This window comes from Polistes dominula, unplaced genomic scaffold (assembly GCF_049000335.1).
Source record: "Polistes dominula isolate Pdom_NZ unplaced genomic scaffold, Pdom_raw_medaka contig_19, whole genome shotgun sequence".
In the NCBI taxonomy this organism is placed as follows: Eukaryota; Metazoa; Arthropoda; class Insecta; order Hymenoptera; family Vespidae; genus Polistes; species Polistes dominula.
The window spans coordinates 3,035,511-3,053,132 of record NW_028301058.1 but is presented as its reverse complement, the minus strand read 5'-3'; the positions used below and the strand labels follow the sequence as shown (position 1 = coordinate 3,053,132).

Here is a 17,622-nt window from a genome sequence, read left to right as displayed (position 1 = left end):
TATTTTTTTTTTCGTTATCTTTTTCAATAATTTCTTCAAAACAATTGGGGACATTTAAATATATATATAATAAAGTTCATGCATTCGTAAGGATATTTATTACCTGTATATAAATCTATACAAATGATTATATGCATGTACATTAATAATAGAGAAGATTCGATAAAATTATTATTCCGCATCCGATATCCCTCTAAATAAAAGGATAATTTGTATTGAAAACATTGTAATTACGTGTATCGCTAATAATAGTCTCGTAATCGTATTAAATATAATTATGGAACACGCCTATTGTTATTATTGATAATATTATTATAATTATTATTAATATTACTATTATTATTATTATTATTATTATTATTAATATTATTATTACTACTATTCAAAACATTTCGCATAATTCGAGCTGCTTTACCAAAGGAGAAATTAAAGCGCGTTGAACCGGAACCGGAACCTCCTTTTTCATCTTCCATTTCTTTTTTTTCTCTGTTTTTACTTTTTTCTTTTTCTTTCTTTATTTTATTTTATTTTGTATTTTCCTGCTTTTCTTTTTCATACAAAGTCGAGTACAAAAGTGACCGAAGAGCGGATGATTTTTTCTCTTTTTTTTTCTTTTTTTGCTATTTTTCTAAAACGTTAAAACCACGCTTCTTTTGTAGTCGAGTAAGGAAAAAATAAAAAAAATAGAATGAGAGAGAGAGAGAGAGAGAGAGAGAGAAAAGGGCCCTTTCTCTTTCTACCGTTGGTTAGAAACACTTGATAAAAAGCAAAAGGGATGAGGAAATAACAGGAGCTTTAGGTACGAAGTAAAAACTATCTCGAGTAAATTGGGACGTGGAGGGGGTAGGGAGAAGGGGAGGACAGGGTGTACACTCGAAAGGCGAAACTACGGAAAATGATAGGACGACGATAGAACTGACGTTGGACCAAAAGAAAAAAAAATAGAAAAAAAAATTAAAGAGAAAAGGATAAAAAGGGAACAATTACTACGAGTGTCAATGTAAACAATTAGAGATTGGACTTGTTAAGCGAAACATTACTAGTTCTCCGTTCAATAATATTCTCTTCTCGTGTATGTTTTTTTTTTTTTTATTAAATATTCATCATCGGGGGAGAGTTATGCTTTAAACTAGGACACAAGAAAAACGAAGTAACGTTCTTATTATTACTCATCGATCTACATTCGTTTTCAATGCTCAATAGAAAATAATCTTAATAATTTTTATACATAAAAAACAAAACGATGTAAACATTCGTAAATCATTTCAATCGTATTTAGGTATATCGCATATAATTAAAAAAAAAAAAAAAGAATAAGAAGAAAAGTCGGTCAAAAGTTTCCTCCTCTCGTATAAGGTAAAATTCGTAGAAAAGGTAGTGGGGGAAAGGAAAGGGAAGAGAAATAAGGGTTCCTCCCAAAGTGTTAAAGGTAATTTCGTAGAGATAGTGTACTCTCGTAGGATGCATCATCCCCCTTTCCCTCAACTCTTAGTGAATGGTAGAATCGGCGTAGTCTCGTAGTCACCTACTTGCGCGCGTGACTCTACTGGATGCAGTTTACCCACTTGGCATTGCAAACACTCAAAACTTGAGTTAATCGTCGAACCGAGAGCGTTTACTCTCTGCCGTGTTCCCGTTTTACTACGAACGACTGAAAAAGGAACGATTGAACGAACGAACGAGTGAAGAAAGGAAGGAAGGAAGGAAGGGTGGAAAGGGGCCACGAAGCTTGGGAAAAAGGAAATCGGACCTTTGCTAAAGGGTTGAAGGAATGGTTGAAGGAAAGAACGAGTTGGTTTTAAAAAAGAGAAAGAAAGAGAGTGAAAAAGCGTTGGAGGTACTTTCACAACTGGTAGGGAGGGATAAATTGAGGATAGAAAGAAAGAGAAAGAAATAAAAAAAAAATGGAAAGGGATGAAGAAATGAGAGAGAGAAGCATCGAGGGTAACTTTCAAACAGAGTAGGGATAAATTGAAGTGAGTGAAAAAAAAAAGATAAAGAGAGAGAAAGAGAGAGACCGTTTGCCATCGACAAACTCGACGAGCTTACGAGTTTGCTGTTTTACCAGCAACGAGTAGAATTAGGTCGAGTTTGTACGTTTCGTGCGATTTCACTGTCAGAAACATGATGCGTTGTCGATTTAACTGACAGACATTGCTATTCGACTAATATCGACGTACCTCGATATATATATATATATATATATATATACCATATACCCGAATGCCATTTCCGAATAGAGAAACTCTCTACTACCTCGGTTTTTAATTCTTTTTTTCCCAATGGTTATTTTTATTTTAATATTTAATCGACATATAAACGCTTTAGCGAATTTTTCTTTACTCGTCCCTTTTCCATCCATCATCCATCCATCTATTCATTCGTCGTTGACGACAAATCGAAAATTCGTTTTCTTTTTTTTCTTCTTCTTTATAATTCTCATTTTAATCAGTACAAATTAATTATTATCTTGTTTTCGGTATTTCTAAAACTAAAACAACAACGTATGGGACGTTTTGTTGAAGTGAAAACTTCTTTAGACTCCAGAGTGATTTAAAACTCGGCGTATTAACTAGTTCTTTGATTGAATACTAGATGGCTAATACCATTTACCATTTCTTACAAGAAAAACTGTATTATAGTCTTTACATAAGATTTAAACACCAGCAAAATTTATTCTAAATACATTATTTACATATTTAAATATCGATTTACAAGATCATGTCCGTAGTATAATAAATAAACCCTTCAATTATTTTATTCCTGATACCCTACATGATACGATGGTTTTTTGAAGGTTATACTTTTACCTTGTATAATCTGCACACACATACTTTTTTAATATACACTATAATAAGTCTTTCCTATCGTAAAATTTGACATTTTAACGCTATCAATAATTCTCTACACACAAACATTTCGTATTACGCATACACGCATAGTAGACGTATGTAACACATAGGAAAGATGAAAACGGGAACGGCTAACGAATCGTTCGCGTAACTGATCACGCTTTTCTCACTGAACAAACACTCGTTTGTTCCATCGTCATCGGAAAAGGGGTGAACTAAATTTTCCCTCCCTTTTTTTATCACTACTACAACCTTTCCCCCCCACCACCACTCTCAACTACCAACCTTGTCATAGTTTCGTTTTCCTTCTACTTCTGAATTGCAATTATCTATGATTTTAGTTGGACGTAATTTTTTAGGAGTTTCTTTTTTTTAAATCAACTTTGTCTGAAAAAAAATATGTCTTTTGAAAAATTTTATGATTGTAAAATGAAATAAGAAAAATGTAATGAACGTTGTTGAACAAAAGGTAGTAGGAGCAGAAGTGAAGAAAAAAAAAACAAATAATAATAATTAAAATCAATCGAGCAAATGCGATGTTGAGATGAACAAAAAAAAATGGACACGGTTTTGGGGAGAAGGTTGGAATGAATAAGATGTGCAATGACGTGAATGAGGGGAAAAAAAAATGAGAATAAATACCCGAGACTAACGAGCGCGGAAATTGACGGACGTGTCCAAGGGTGCATCAGAATACGGACGATATTTTCCATCAAACTGGAAAATGGTAAGAGAACTTGGCCCGATACCCTTTGTCCCTCGTTAAATTCCGAAGACGACATTATTTCGCCATCCTCTTCTTCTTCTACCTCTTCCTACTCATATTTTTCCTACTTTTCACCTTCATCTTTTTCATTTCAACTTTCCTTTTACTATCTGCTCATCATCTTTCCATGATATTCCAAGCTCGTTCGAAGTAGTGAAGACGATTATATTTCTATCGCATAATATATAAGAGCTTGAGATAAAATATAAGGTGAATTTTTTTCCATTTTTTTTTTTTTTTTATTAAAGAAAAATCTTCTTCTATATATCAGACTTAACAAATTTTATTATATATAGTTCATTAAATTCGTATTAATACGAGCTATAATATTGTAAGGTTAAAAATATAGGGAGCCATTTAAAAAAAATTAAGGTACCCTTAAAAATCATTAAAAAAAAAATAATTTGTCAAACTTTTTTTTTATTGCAATGTATAGTCAATTAAAAATAGCTCAAAGTTTTCTTTAAAGTATTTTTTTGTTACGTTATCGCAAGTATTTGAAAAATCGTGAATACAATTATATGGGACACTCTCTTTAACAGAGTTCGTAACGAAAAGGGTTAAAAATCGATAAAAACTTAATAAAATATTTTTTCGTACGTTATAACATCTTAATTAAAATAAAATAAAATATAATACAAAGTAAAAAGATAAAAATAAAGTCAAGTGAAAAGAGAGGAATGATTGTTTCAATGGATAACATTTTGATGGTAGTGGTGTATGTTAGAGTAACGTTAGTGCATAACGTGCTATTTCCATAAGAAATAACGACATATAATGGTGGTACGTGTGTAAGAGATCTCGTAATAATGTAGGGTCATCCTTATAAAGTTCTTTGAGAAGGGGAAACGACGACAGTGTCCTTTTTTTCTTCTCTTTTTAAAATCGTGACGGTCATCAGACTCGTTGACGACATAAACGACTGGTAAGATCAACGAAATGAGAATGAAAACAGAGCAACGTCTGGTAAGAACAAAACGACTCCTCTTACTATTTTTTTATTTTTTTTCTGTTTCCCTTTATCGTTCTTTTTTCTCCATTATCTTTATCTTTGAGTATTTCTAGATAGGTATGTGTACATAATGGGCGAGCATTTTATTCGGTGACTTCTACGGGATTATAGTCATTTTTATTTCCTCGTATTCAAAAAGTATACGATCGTTAATCCAATGGCAGTAATGAAACTCCACAAATACCCTCCCCTTCCCTCTCCTCCAATTTCACCTACTATCCTACCCTCTTTAACCTGCTGAAGCTTTATTGGTCTTCTGCGGAATTGACTTAGCATTAAACCCAGATAAACATTATATTTTTCTTTTTTTTTTTCTTATTTTTTCATTTCATCTGTAATGTTCTCGATATCTAATCAATAAACGGAATAAACAAAAGAAATAAACAAATAGTAATGTTACGTATAACACATCTTTTAACATATATACTATGATAAAATAATAAAGAACAAAATCCTCTTTTATATCGTGTCATAGAATTTTGTTTTTTCTCTCGTAAAGCCAACTCTATCTTAGAAAAATAACTATTGCTATTTATTAGTAATAATTTATTAATTTATTATTTTTTATTATTAATTAAATTATTAAAATAAATATAAATAATATTAATGCAATATAAATTAAATTAATTAAATTAATTAATATATTATTTTATAATATAATAGTTTGAAAAAATAGAAAAGAAAAGATTAAACATTGTTATAGTTCATATTTCTTATCTACAGTTATTCTCCAATGATAATTGAATTTTCAATCAAAAATTATGCAATCACGAAATCATCCAATTGACAAATACCGAAGAAGTAACTTTATTCACCAATCGTACTTTTTACAGTTTTAAATATTCCTTTTCATTTTTATAACATATATATTTGTAGGAAATAAACGGGAACGAGATAAAGATAATAAAAGATATCCATAATATTTCTTTTATTTCCTTTTATTATTATTATTATTATTTTTATTACATATTTTTCCTTTTACCAGTATTATGATTTTTCTTTTAATGCAATGAAGATAAAGATTATTCTTTATTCGATCGTTGGAAAATGAAAGAAGGACAAAAAAAAGGGTGGGGGTAGGTGAAGGTGTGGGATGGGAGGGGGAAGTGGGTGGTTTAGGATAGATAGAGACGGTGAGTACTGAAATAGGGGAGACACACAGGAGCAACGATGTATTATGGATTTACTAGCAAAGAGGAGCACGTACGCAATGGAATCTAGTGGGAAATAATACGAGAGAAATTGCTTTCCAGGCCTGGCTTTATAGCGTTCGTTCCATTCCTTTGCTTTTCATACTGTGTATGTGTACGTTTGTGTGTATGTATGTATGTGTGTGTGTGTTTGACGCGTCCTCGATTCTAAAGCCAAAGGATTTAGTTGATCCAATAAAAATGTTCGTTCATTCTCTTGGATGTTGTACTACGTATACGTATATATATATATATAAAATACCACCTTTACCTGTAGGATATTTTAACATGGATAAAGAATTGTCCTAACTTAGATCCTCGATGATAACGAAGTGGACGTAATCGAAAATAATAGATTTTAGATAACTTCCTTTTTTTTTCTTTTTTAGATAAAAGTTTAGTAGAAGAAGAAATGTGGAATTAAAAAAAAAAAAAAAGAAGGAAGGTTTAATTTATTATCGATTTTTCTACTTATTTTTCTTATCTCACTCTCTCCTTTACCAGAAAATAAGGAAAATGTGTGTATTTTTTTTTTAGAAATAAAACTCAAATAATTCCCGAAGATTCTGTTTCCGTTAAACTATTGGGTTAAAAGAAAGGGAAGGGGGTGTAAAAATAAAAAAAAGGCAAACAACGTTAAAGTTTTCTTTCCTGATGGAATAAACGAGTATAACCTAGCGTCGTACGTCTCTCGAACGAAAGGTACTATTGCAACACACACGACCCTTGAGACTATTAAACGTTTTTCCTAGAGACGAGTCTAAAGCTCGGTGAACGAAAGAAGAAGAAGAAGAAGAACAAGAAGAAGAAGAAGTAGAAGTAGAAGTAGAAGAAACCAGGGTGGGGGGTGGAAGAGGGGGAGGTCGTAGTGTGTACGCGCTAGAGGAAAACTCGCTTACTCTGATGCGCTTCGTCCCTTAAAATATTGCCGAACTTTCTAAAGTGGCGGATCCTGAGACCCGTGAAACGAAACTCCCAAGGGCCATTGTTCGTTGAAACCTGTAACTTCGTAGAATCGCCACATACATTATCCGAAGAGCGAACGAATAACCGGTAAAAAGAAAGAAAGAAATAAAAAGAAAGATAGAGGGGGTAGTGAGTAGTAGGAGTAAGGGGTTAAGGTAGGGATGGTTCGGATATCTTTAACTTTGCGCCCTTCTAACCATTTTTCAGGCACCTTCTCTCTACCAACTGTACCGATAACCTTTCTCTTTCTATCTCACTTTCTTTTAGAACTTTTCCTTCCAATTCAGCCAATCGACACGGAAGAACGAATATCTTCTACCTCGAAAGAACTTAATCCCTTTTTTTCTCTTTAATCCTTGAACGGTGCATCACTTTTGGGACGTTTAAATATAATACTACTGTACTTTATTGGTTAACACGTTCCGGGTCAAGCCCTTTTTGTCTGACTTATTGTTCAGGTCATTTGATATTATTGCTTTAACATAGTGAATTATTTTCGATACATCTAATTATTCATTATTGTAAATATAACTATTAAACAAACTTATGTGCTTTTATTTTCTATACTACATTTAGTATTATATTATTTTATCTTTTTTTTTACAGAATAAAATTTATAATAAACATATATTTTAAGTACATTAAATAAATATCTCTAACAATAAGTGTACACCACCGGTGGTACACGTGGCAAGGAACGTGTTAAATTTAACAATCGATACTAACTGACAATCTCTAGTTTTTTTTTTTTTTTTTTTTTTAATTTAAAACTAGTAGGATAATCGGAAGGAAATAAAAATCTTTAAATTGGTTTATAAATCGAATGATTGATTTTTATCGTGTATAGAAATATCGTTGACATTTTCAAATTTCTACTTTTTGAAATAAAATTTTGCGATATAAAACTCATATTATATTTTAAATATACTTTCTTTTTAAATACTTGTTAAGAATTTATTTCGTTATTTCGAAAAGTGGTCATTTGAATTATGGCAAGAGAATAAAAGCGTGCACGCGTGCACATGGTTGATAAATTAGGCAAACATCTTGGGGAATATTACTGCTTGCTTGTTTGCTCTTTATTTTCTATGGAAGACAATTCATTTTCGTAATACTTCAGATATAATTAGGTAGATATAATATTTGTATTTAACTTGTTGAAGTATTGCAAAAGAAAAAAAGAAGAATAAAAGAGAAAGTACCTTAGATAATAAATATATATATTTATTTTTATCGACTAACTCGACGCAATCAATTACAACAGCAAAAAGAAAGAAAGAAAGAAAGAAGGAAGGTAGGAAGGAAGGTAGGAAGGAAGGAAGGAAGCCATTACAAGGTTCTATTGCGTTCGATATTCATTTAAGTCGACAGCTATATTCCTTCGAGTGCATTTCTGACTTCCCCCTTGGTGCCATTAACGATCGTGCGCTTTCCAGCCCTAAAAGTATATCGCTAGCATTAAATTACAAACGTTTCGTAAAAGGGGAAGGAAGAAAATGACATCTCGATTATAATAACGCGTTTCAAATACTTTTTTAGTCAGCTGAACGGTATCGTTCCAATTTGCCAAAACGATTCAAGTCAATGGGGATAAATCAACTTTACTTTACATTATTATTATTTTTATTATAATTATTATTATTGTTGTTGTTGTTGTTGTGTAAATAGTTTTCTATCGAAGAGACTGTTGTTTGGCTAATATTAATTATTTAATTAAAATATTATATTATGTTGTACTTAAAATTATTATTTCTCGGTTTGGAAATGAAAAAAACATGGGGGAAATGCATATATAAAATTAAAAATTACAAGACACACGAGAAATTTCTTTGAATAATTGAATTTAATGTAATGAATTTTCAATACCGTTAGGAACAAAGAAAAAGTAATAGAATTTAGAGAAAGGGATAACTGTTACAAGTGTAAGAAAACTTTTTAACGTTTTTTTTATTCGACCCAAGTAACATGAGGGTGGTTTATGCCAGTAACTTAAGGGTAGCACACGCATTATGCGAGCTGGCATCTTACTGGGTTAGCTGGATGATAAAAGAAGATAGAATAAAGATTGAACAAATAGAGGATCATAAGAATACTTAATTCAAATCTTTTTTTCTTTTTATTTTATTATCCACTATTTTCCGTTCGAATTTACGATTTAACGAAACTTTTACGTTTCTTATATAATCACATAACCTAACCTAACTTTATAATCTTAATCATTATGTATTGCAGGTTTGCAATAACCAATCAATAATTTTCCTGTTCTTGCTTTTGTTTATAATCTTTCTACTACCCCATATATAATATGTTGACCCTTAGTGGTCGTCAGATTATTATATTGATGATTCTCACTATAAGTTATAAGTAATTTCGTTAAATATTGTTCAGTATTATAATATAAAAATAATTTGTGTTATTTATCAGAAATTATTTTTGTTTTATTTTTGTTATATATATTATTTATATTATTTTTTATTATATATATAATTATTAATTAATTATTAATAATCTTTATTTGTAAGTCACTTACCACGTGACTGATTACGACCGATACGGGTTAAGTTTACATAGATTTTCTCCGAGTCATGGGAAAATTAAGAACGTCATTTTCCCTCGATGCACAATATCTATACTAATTCAATCGAATTACTATCGTATACGTGACCAACATCGTGACACCGATTGATTTTACGTATCGTATCTCAATCTGTCTCTATTATCAAACGTCTCTGTGTTAGAATGATCAAATCCCCACATGCTCTTTGATTAGTTAACGTACTCTCTCTTTCTCTCCTTTGATTTCGAAAGAGGATAACCAAGGATGACTTAAATAAAGTCACAGTCCATCCCAAAGGGGTTTTCTTCCGTTTCTCTAATTTCCTATAAAACAATCTTCTTTCCTACCAAGTTAAAAATTACAATACAAATCATTTCGTAAATAAAATAAAATATTATATTTTATAAAACAACGAGGATGCTCCGGCCACGTGTTGCTGTGGCTTTGTTATAAAATATTGTTTAATAATACTAATAATTATATTAAATATTGTTTTCTATTATTCTAAACTATTTAGTAAATTATAAAAACACACAAAATAATATCACAATTATACAATGGAATACATAAAATAATAATACACGAAAAAATAGAAAAAATAAGGTTATGTCGTATGTAAATTGAAATAATTTAATTGTAATACGACGCCATCTATTGAATACTTAAACAACCTAAAGACCTAGATAACCTATAAATAATAAATCCTTAATTTAGCAATAAAATATAGAAATAATCGCGATAAAAACTATTCTATATACTAAGTTGAACAAAGCACACAAAATAAAAAAAAATTTCATTAAGATCGGTTCAGTAGTTTCAAAGTTCATTTTAAACCAACAATATGACACTGAATTTTTATATATAAAGATAGTAATATTTGATTTTTATGAAATTCAGTAATCGGTCAGAAACTTTTGATAGTGAGTGTATACGTTCTAATGTCGTATTCGTATTCGTATATATATGTGTGTGAGGGAGTATGCGAATTTCCAGTATGAACGAAGATGAGAAGAAGAAACCGAGCGGAAAATCGTTTTAAACCTCACCAGCTAATATTAACTTTCTTCTATCGTTTTCGCGAAATTCTTCAACTCTTTCTCTCTCTTCTTCTTCTCTCCCTCTTTTTTCTATTCTCTTATCTTCTCTTCTCTCTACTCTCCGGTTGGTATACCCATTCTTCATTTCTTTTTTTTTCTTTAAGAAGCATTCGACCGAAAGGAAAGACCTCTCCCAAGCATCTATCTATACTGAACAGAAGCACAAGCAAGCAAGCAAGCCTTTAGGCATCTACCAAGTAGAGAAAGGGAGAGAGAGAGAGTGAGAGAGAAAGAGAGAGAAAGCTTTTGCGAGACGGCTCAACTATTATTTCGGCTTCATCTTTTGCATACCTTCGAGCGACGGTGCTATCGATACACTCATAGGGAGTCCTCGATAAATCCCTATTTGAGTTACCTACGAATAATATCTTATATGATGAACACTGAATATTTTATACGAAAGATATTTTATATTCAACAAAAATTATATTTTTCAATCATAAGTAATTCAATACACTTATTAATTATTTAATATCCTTTTTTTATAAAAAGTAATATCTAATACTTTTAACCTATATAACACAATATATTAATAATAATCTTTTTTTACTAATAAGTTACATTATATGTGCTCACAATTATGAAACTGATCTAAGTCCATTATGTTCTTGTTTCGAGATATTTAAAAGAATACATTTGAATGCTAAATGAATTCAATATAATATTGAAATAACAATAACTATTTAACGGTTCATTTGTTGACACAATTACTTTGAATTAATTTAGTTTAGAAATAATATGGTATGAAATAAGCTGATAAGCTTATTTTTTTTTTCAAATTTTGACTTATACCACTTTCAAAATATATGCACATATATTAACAGGGAAAAGAAAAAGATCATTTAATTATCTTTATACAATTTATTAATAAAAACTATATAATTACTTATTATTTTATTTTTTATTATTATTATTTATATTATATATAAAATCTTAATATATAGCCCTTAATCTAATTTTTTAATTTTATTTTATTTAATTTTTTAAATATAAAATCTTAATATCCCTATTAATAAAATCTTAATTTAATAATAATTTATTAAATATTAAATAAAAAATATTTTTGTATATTTTTTCTTTTTGGTATTATTTGTACATATTATAATACCGTAATTAATACGATCATTGTAGATCTTTGAAGTTAGGTTATTTACCGAGGCGACGGAATAAAGAAAAAAACAAAAAAGCGACGAAGCGCGATGCATGCGATGCGACGCGATGCGACGCGACGCGATGCGATGCGATGCGATGCGATGCTCATCGGTTCAGTATTTTTAACGGTGTGTGAGAGGAGAGAGCATCATGGTGATGAGGTGAAGTGAGGTGAGGTGGTGTTGCACGATTTTACAGCGCAACAAACTCTCGCGTCTGTAGCGTGAAATGGTAATGTGCCTTCCGCTCATATAACCGACCCCTCACTCAACGATGCTCATAACTCATGCCGACTGGTTAACCGCCCTGCTAACGTCCTCCTCGTGTTACTGCTTGTTCTGTATCACGACTACGAGAACCAACACAACATTTAGAAGAAAAAAAGAAGAAAAAAAATAATTATCGATATTTGTTTTTTTCTATTATTATTTTACATTTTTATCATTTATTTCATTTACATCCTAATTATAGTAATAAATGTTGTTTTTTTTTTACGTAGATTGTTTTTTTTTTTGCAATGATTTTATTTTTTTCAATTTTAACGAAATTTATGTGTGTACATTGTATAACGGATATATACGTGTATATTGGAAGGGTTGAAAATGGTCAAATATGTACACGTGATAATTAAACAAAGAGCAGTCATATTACTCGTATAGGATAATACTCGATAGGAACGTGCACAGATAGATCGATTAATATGCGACTTCGATTTTATAGCGATTACGTTAATAGAAAAATGTTGACATCGATGTACCAATCGTTTATAAGTCGTAATCAAAGTTAACTAAAGTGAAAGAGAAAATATATTTCAATTCGTTTGTTTTCGAATCGTATGGGACTAATATTATATTTTTTTATTATTTTATTTTTCCAAACGATAAATCCGCAAATCAAATTTCCGTTCAATCACCCAAGCGTAGTTTAATACAAAACACGTGTACAACTGTATAGAAAGTATTTATAAATGAAATTCATCTGGCTGCATCGCACAGAGTTGCATCTAAATTTTCTTCCTTTCTTTCATACACGTAATTCTAATATTTTATTATGCATACTTTGTAAAGTAGAATTTTATTATTTAAAAATAGTTGCAAACACTATCATTTGTATCTACTTTTACTTTGATATATATAATATATAAAATCAATAAATGTGATAAATTTTTAACAAATTGTTTAATCAATCTTATATATTTTTGTTACAGCATAATGAACAATAATAGTGTTGAGCAGCCAGATCCAGACAATATAAAGATGTTCGTTGGGCAGGTACCACACGACATGGATGAAAACGATCTTCGAACGTTGTTCGAAGAATTTGGCAGAGTACATCAGATCAACGTTCTACGGGACAAAACTACTGGCAGTAGTAAAGGTAAACGAAAAATACGACATTTCATTCTTACAATCACAAAAACCTCATATATAATAAATATGCTTTAACGATATATCGATTTACAATACTATAAATAACAATTAATCGAATAAAAGACAAAGTATAAAAAAATTTACTACCTGATTTGTATAAAAAAAGGAAGACGAACAGGTGAAAATACGTGGAACTAAAAGAACGTCTATCGAATAATCGACTATCGAAGAGAGAGAGAAAGAGAGGGGATTGTAGAAAAGGTGCTGTTGGGAGGGGGTTGGAAAGAGTAGAAGAGTAGTAAATGAAGGAAAGAGGGGAAAAACGAGAGTGTGTGAGAGAGAGAGAAAGAGAGAGAAAGTAGTCGCGTATACGGGGCACACGCGAGGATCGATGCCCAGACAGAGAGTAGAGTTGGTCGCTGGTCGCGCTTCTTCCACGGCCCTTCCTCGGTCTATTGATCGCTCCGAGAAAACCCTCCTCCACCCCCCACAAGCCCTGTCTCTCTCACTCTCTCTCACCCGTTTTCTCTAACCCTCTTACACCACCCTTTCTCTATTCCTCTTTTCATTCCAATTAATATCACTCCTATGTTCGGATATATCTTACAGATCTTTTCAGATCACACTAACACACATTCAAACACATACACATATATATACAGAAAGAGAGAGACAAGGCTGGTGTATCATTTATAGAATTTGTGGTATGGTACCATCTATAACTGTAACAATTTGTCTTTTTCTGTTTCAACATAAACCTAGAAAGGAATTTCTATCTATCGATCAATCATATATGGTCAAATTTTCAAACGCACTGGTTACTACTACTACTACTACTATTACCCATACGTCAAATGATTTTAACGTGGGAATTATACTCTCTCCCTGACACTATGAATTTGAATTGATATTAAATTAGTCATTGGTTTGACGCGCGCGAATGTAGACATTAATAACGTACGTAAAACTCAGAACAGGACACTCTCTCTCTCTCTCTCTCCCTTCCCCGGCATGGTGTCGTTAACCCCTTCTTCCATAGAATAGAGAAAGAGAGAGAGAGAGAGAGAGAGAATACGTCGAAATCCTCAGAATCCCCCTTGGAATAATTAATCCGCGCGAATTGTAAACGTCACCTGCACCTGTAAAATTGATGACAGTAGACGACGACTACGACTACGACGACGACGTATGGATCTCCCCCTTGCCCCCTTCACTCTCTCACTCTCTCTCTCTTTGACTCTCTCCGAACGTTCGGTATTCGTTCGCCATTGTGCAAAATTTAACTCGATTACCTCGATGTAATCGTAAATTAATGTCCCGACCCACTGACGCTTTTTCACGTTTATTTCCGCGGTATATACCCGGAGATCGAAAATTTCTAACCCTTCACCCCCCACCCAACCCCGGTAAAATTGGTAGAAAAGCGCAAACTCGCACCCACTCTCTCATACACACGCACACATATAGATACGCAACCTTTTTCTCTCGCTCATTGATATTTTCACTCTTTGGTTTTTATCGTTGACATATACAACAGATATATCTCACTATCTCACGTGGTGGTTTATATATATATATATATATATATATATATATATAGATATATTTTTGTTTTGTTTGTTTCTTCTTTTACATGGACCATCCCTTTTTCCTAAATTCCCCCCTGCCTGTCTGTTTCACCCACTGTTTTCTTCTTCCGCTCATTCGGTTTTATTTGATTTTTTATTTTCACTAACGACACCGTTACGAGATATCCATCTATATGTATATGTTTGCGATAGGTAGATATATAGATACATAGATAGGTAGATAGATAGGTGTATCGATCTTTTATCTTACCATTCAGTTTTTTGGTTAAAATATGTAATAACGATAAAATATTTGACTGAATTATTTTCTATTATTTTATCTGTTTTTCGCTAACTTTTGTTGAACGATCTACCGTTTGTTGATTTAATTTTTTTGGGAGGAGTTTTCTTTCTATTAAATATAACACAAAAAATAAATAAATAAAACAGAGATATTTAACGTGTGACTTCGTAGAATTGATAAATTTTACGTATAAATAAATAATGAAATAATACGAAAGGGTTTGATTCAGCTTGCAGTATATGCTACGTTAACAGAAAGAGGGGTTGGGTAAAGTTAATACGAGAAAGAGAGAGAGAGCGAGAGAGAGAGAAAATAGTACCGGTTGGTCAGGTACAGGTGCCTGGACACAGACCAAACAGTAACAGAAGTAGCAACAGCAGTAATGGCAGCAGCTCTTCGTTGATACAACCCCATTCCAAAGTAAATATAACAATATACGAGTCAGTTTGAACACTGCAACGGATATAGGGTTGTTCGATTAAAAAGAAAAAAAATACAACCTTTTCTCTGCCTTTCTTCAACCACCCCAACTCTCATCCCTCAAATCATTGAGGAACGTTCTATTTATTTTTTCGAATGTAGAAAAAATTTTATCTGCATTTTTTCGCACGACAATATTCAAAGTGTTTCTTTGTACTTTGATTGAGAAAGTAATAGTGATCTAAAAAAAAAAATATATATATATATATATATATATATATATATATATATATATATATATATATATATATATATATAGTGGGAAAGAAATAGAACAATAATAAACGTTCAATCTTATTTTTATATAATATCTATATTATTGATAACATTTGATTAATATGATTATATTAATATGTTAGAATAAAATTTTAATAAAATAAAAGTTAATAAAATATAAAGAATAAACTTTCGTAGGTTGCATATTATTGTTCTCAGGTATCAGATACCATTTTAATTACACGTTTTACGAAATTATTATATCTTCTAGTCTTTTTTTTTATTTTTATCTTTCGAGATACCTCAATACAAGTAAATTCCAAAGTAAATTACATATCCTTTTTTATAATATAATTAACAATCGTCTACCAAATTTTTTATTATACAATATATAATATATTATATAAATAAATATAATAATATATTAAAATTTATATATTAATTTTATTCATATTAATATAATTTAAAATTATAATAATTTTATTTTTTATAAATTAAAATTAATATATAAAATATAATATATAATTAAATATAATTTATTAAACAAATATTTAGTATATAGAAAATATTAATATATAAAATTATATACATATAATATTTAATATATAAAAAAATTATTAAATATATTTTTATATAATTAAATATATCATTTAATATTAATAATATATAGAACAATATGCGATATATATATATATATATATATATATATATATATATATATATATATATATATAATAGATACCTTTATTACACTTTGAGAATGAATGATACGATCGAACGTTTTCACGTAGATTTTAATCGATGTCAAAATAAAAAAAAAATAAAGAAAGAAATAGAAAGAATAAAGAGAGGAGAAAACGAATGTGTGAAAGGGAGAGAAAGAGAGAGAGAGAGGGATAGAGATTACGAAAGATACGAGAGATACGGGAAACGTTGGATATCAAAGGAACGGAAGGAAAGCATCGTTTGCTGATACTCAAGTGTCCCCGATTGAAAATAGTGCAGAATCCTGTCCTCATAGACGTCCTTGTTTTTCTTCCTTCTTCTTTTTCTTTTCCTCACTATTTTCCTCTCTTTTTTTCTTTCTCACTATTTTCATCTCTTTTTATTTTGTTTTATTTTATTTTATTTGTCCTCTTCACTTATTTACGTTTCACTGTTTAATACTGTCATTTGGGATACGGGGAAAAATGTTTAAGAACGGGGGGAGGGTAAAAAAATAAATATATTGGAATTTTCGAAGTGTCCGGCATCCGGAAGTATTTGCTTTTCAATCGACACTTCTTGGCTATCACGATACTCTTGAAAGTTTGAAAATACTGAAAAAAAGAAGGAAAAGTAAAAAAAAATATAACAAACAAATATATCCACGTATCTTCGTTTTGTTTCATTTACGAGGGTTAACTAAAGGAGAAATTAAATGTTAAAAATTCAAACAAAAGTTCATGTGTTTCTTCTATTTTTTATTTAAAAAAAAAAAGAAATAGAGAGAAAGATTAATCATACGTCGAAGAATAGAAAGTCCAATCCGTAGAGTAACATAATTAAATTGACTCTTTGTTGTATCATTATTAAATCATCACGTTACTTTCTTAATCAAATAATTGTCATTTTATCTTTCATGTGTATCTAACTTGCATATTTGGTATTTTCGTATTAACGTTTGTGTTTTCTCTCTCTCTCTCTCTCTCTCTCTCTCTTTCTCTTTCTTTCTATCTGTCTCTCTTTTACTATCTCGTGGAAGACCATCGCTAAAGAGTTGCGGTGGGTTTTGCGGTTGTGAAACGTTTAATGATACGAGATAATTAATTCACAAAACGTTCGATATAAAGCACGTTTCTACAATGGAGGAGGATGAGGAGGAGGAAGAGAAGATATTAAATAACATTATGAAAATCAACGTAAACCGCACAATAATTAAAGTCTTTCGGTTAATGTTCGTTCAACCTACGAAAGAGATGAGAAGATTGACCAACTAATTTAACAGAGTATGGTCAACGTAAATTACAAAATTATTAGGAAAATAAAAAATTACAAAAGAAAGAAAAAGAAAAAATCAACATAATATAAATCTTGAAAACAGAGAAAAAAA

The 17,622-nt window shown here is 30.7% G+C and overlaps 1 protein-coding gene across 30 annotated transcripts in view; it reads left to right on the top strand.

Annotated features, from left to right (window-relative positions):
* The window catches only part of LOC107065823 (CUGBP Elav-like family member 1-A), a 402,374-nt gene that overhangs the window by 218,848 nt on the left and 165,904 nt on the right, over window positions 1-17,622 (top strand). For all 30 annotated transcript variants that reach the window (XR_016177710.1, XR_001475649.2, XR_001475648.2 and 27 more), the window contains one exon: window positions 12,800-12,969. Coding sequence is in view for 27 of the 30 variants with exons in the window: in XM_015319840.2 (XP_015175326.1) it covers window positions 12,800-12,969 (170 nt within the window). In the remaining 3 variants the exon portion in view is untranslated. The remainder of the gene's footprint in view (window positions 1-12,799; window positions 12,970-17,622) is intronic.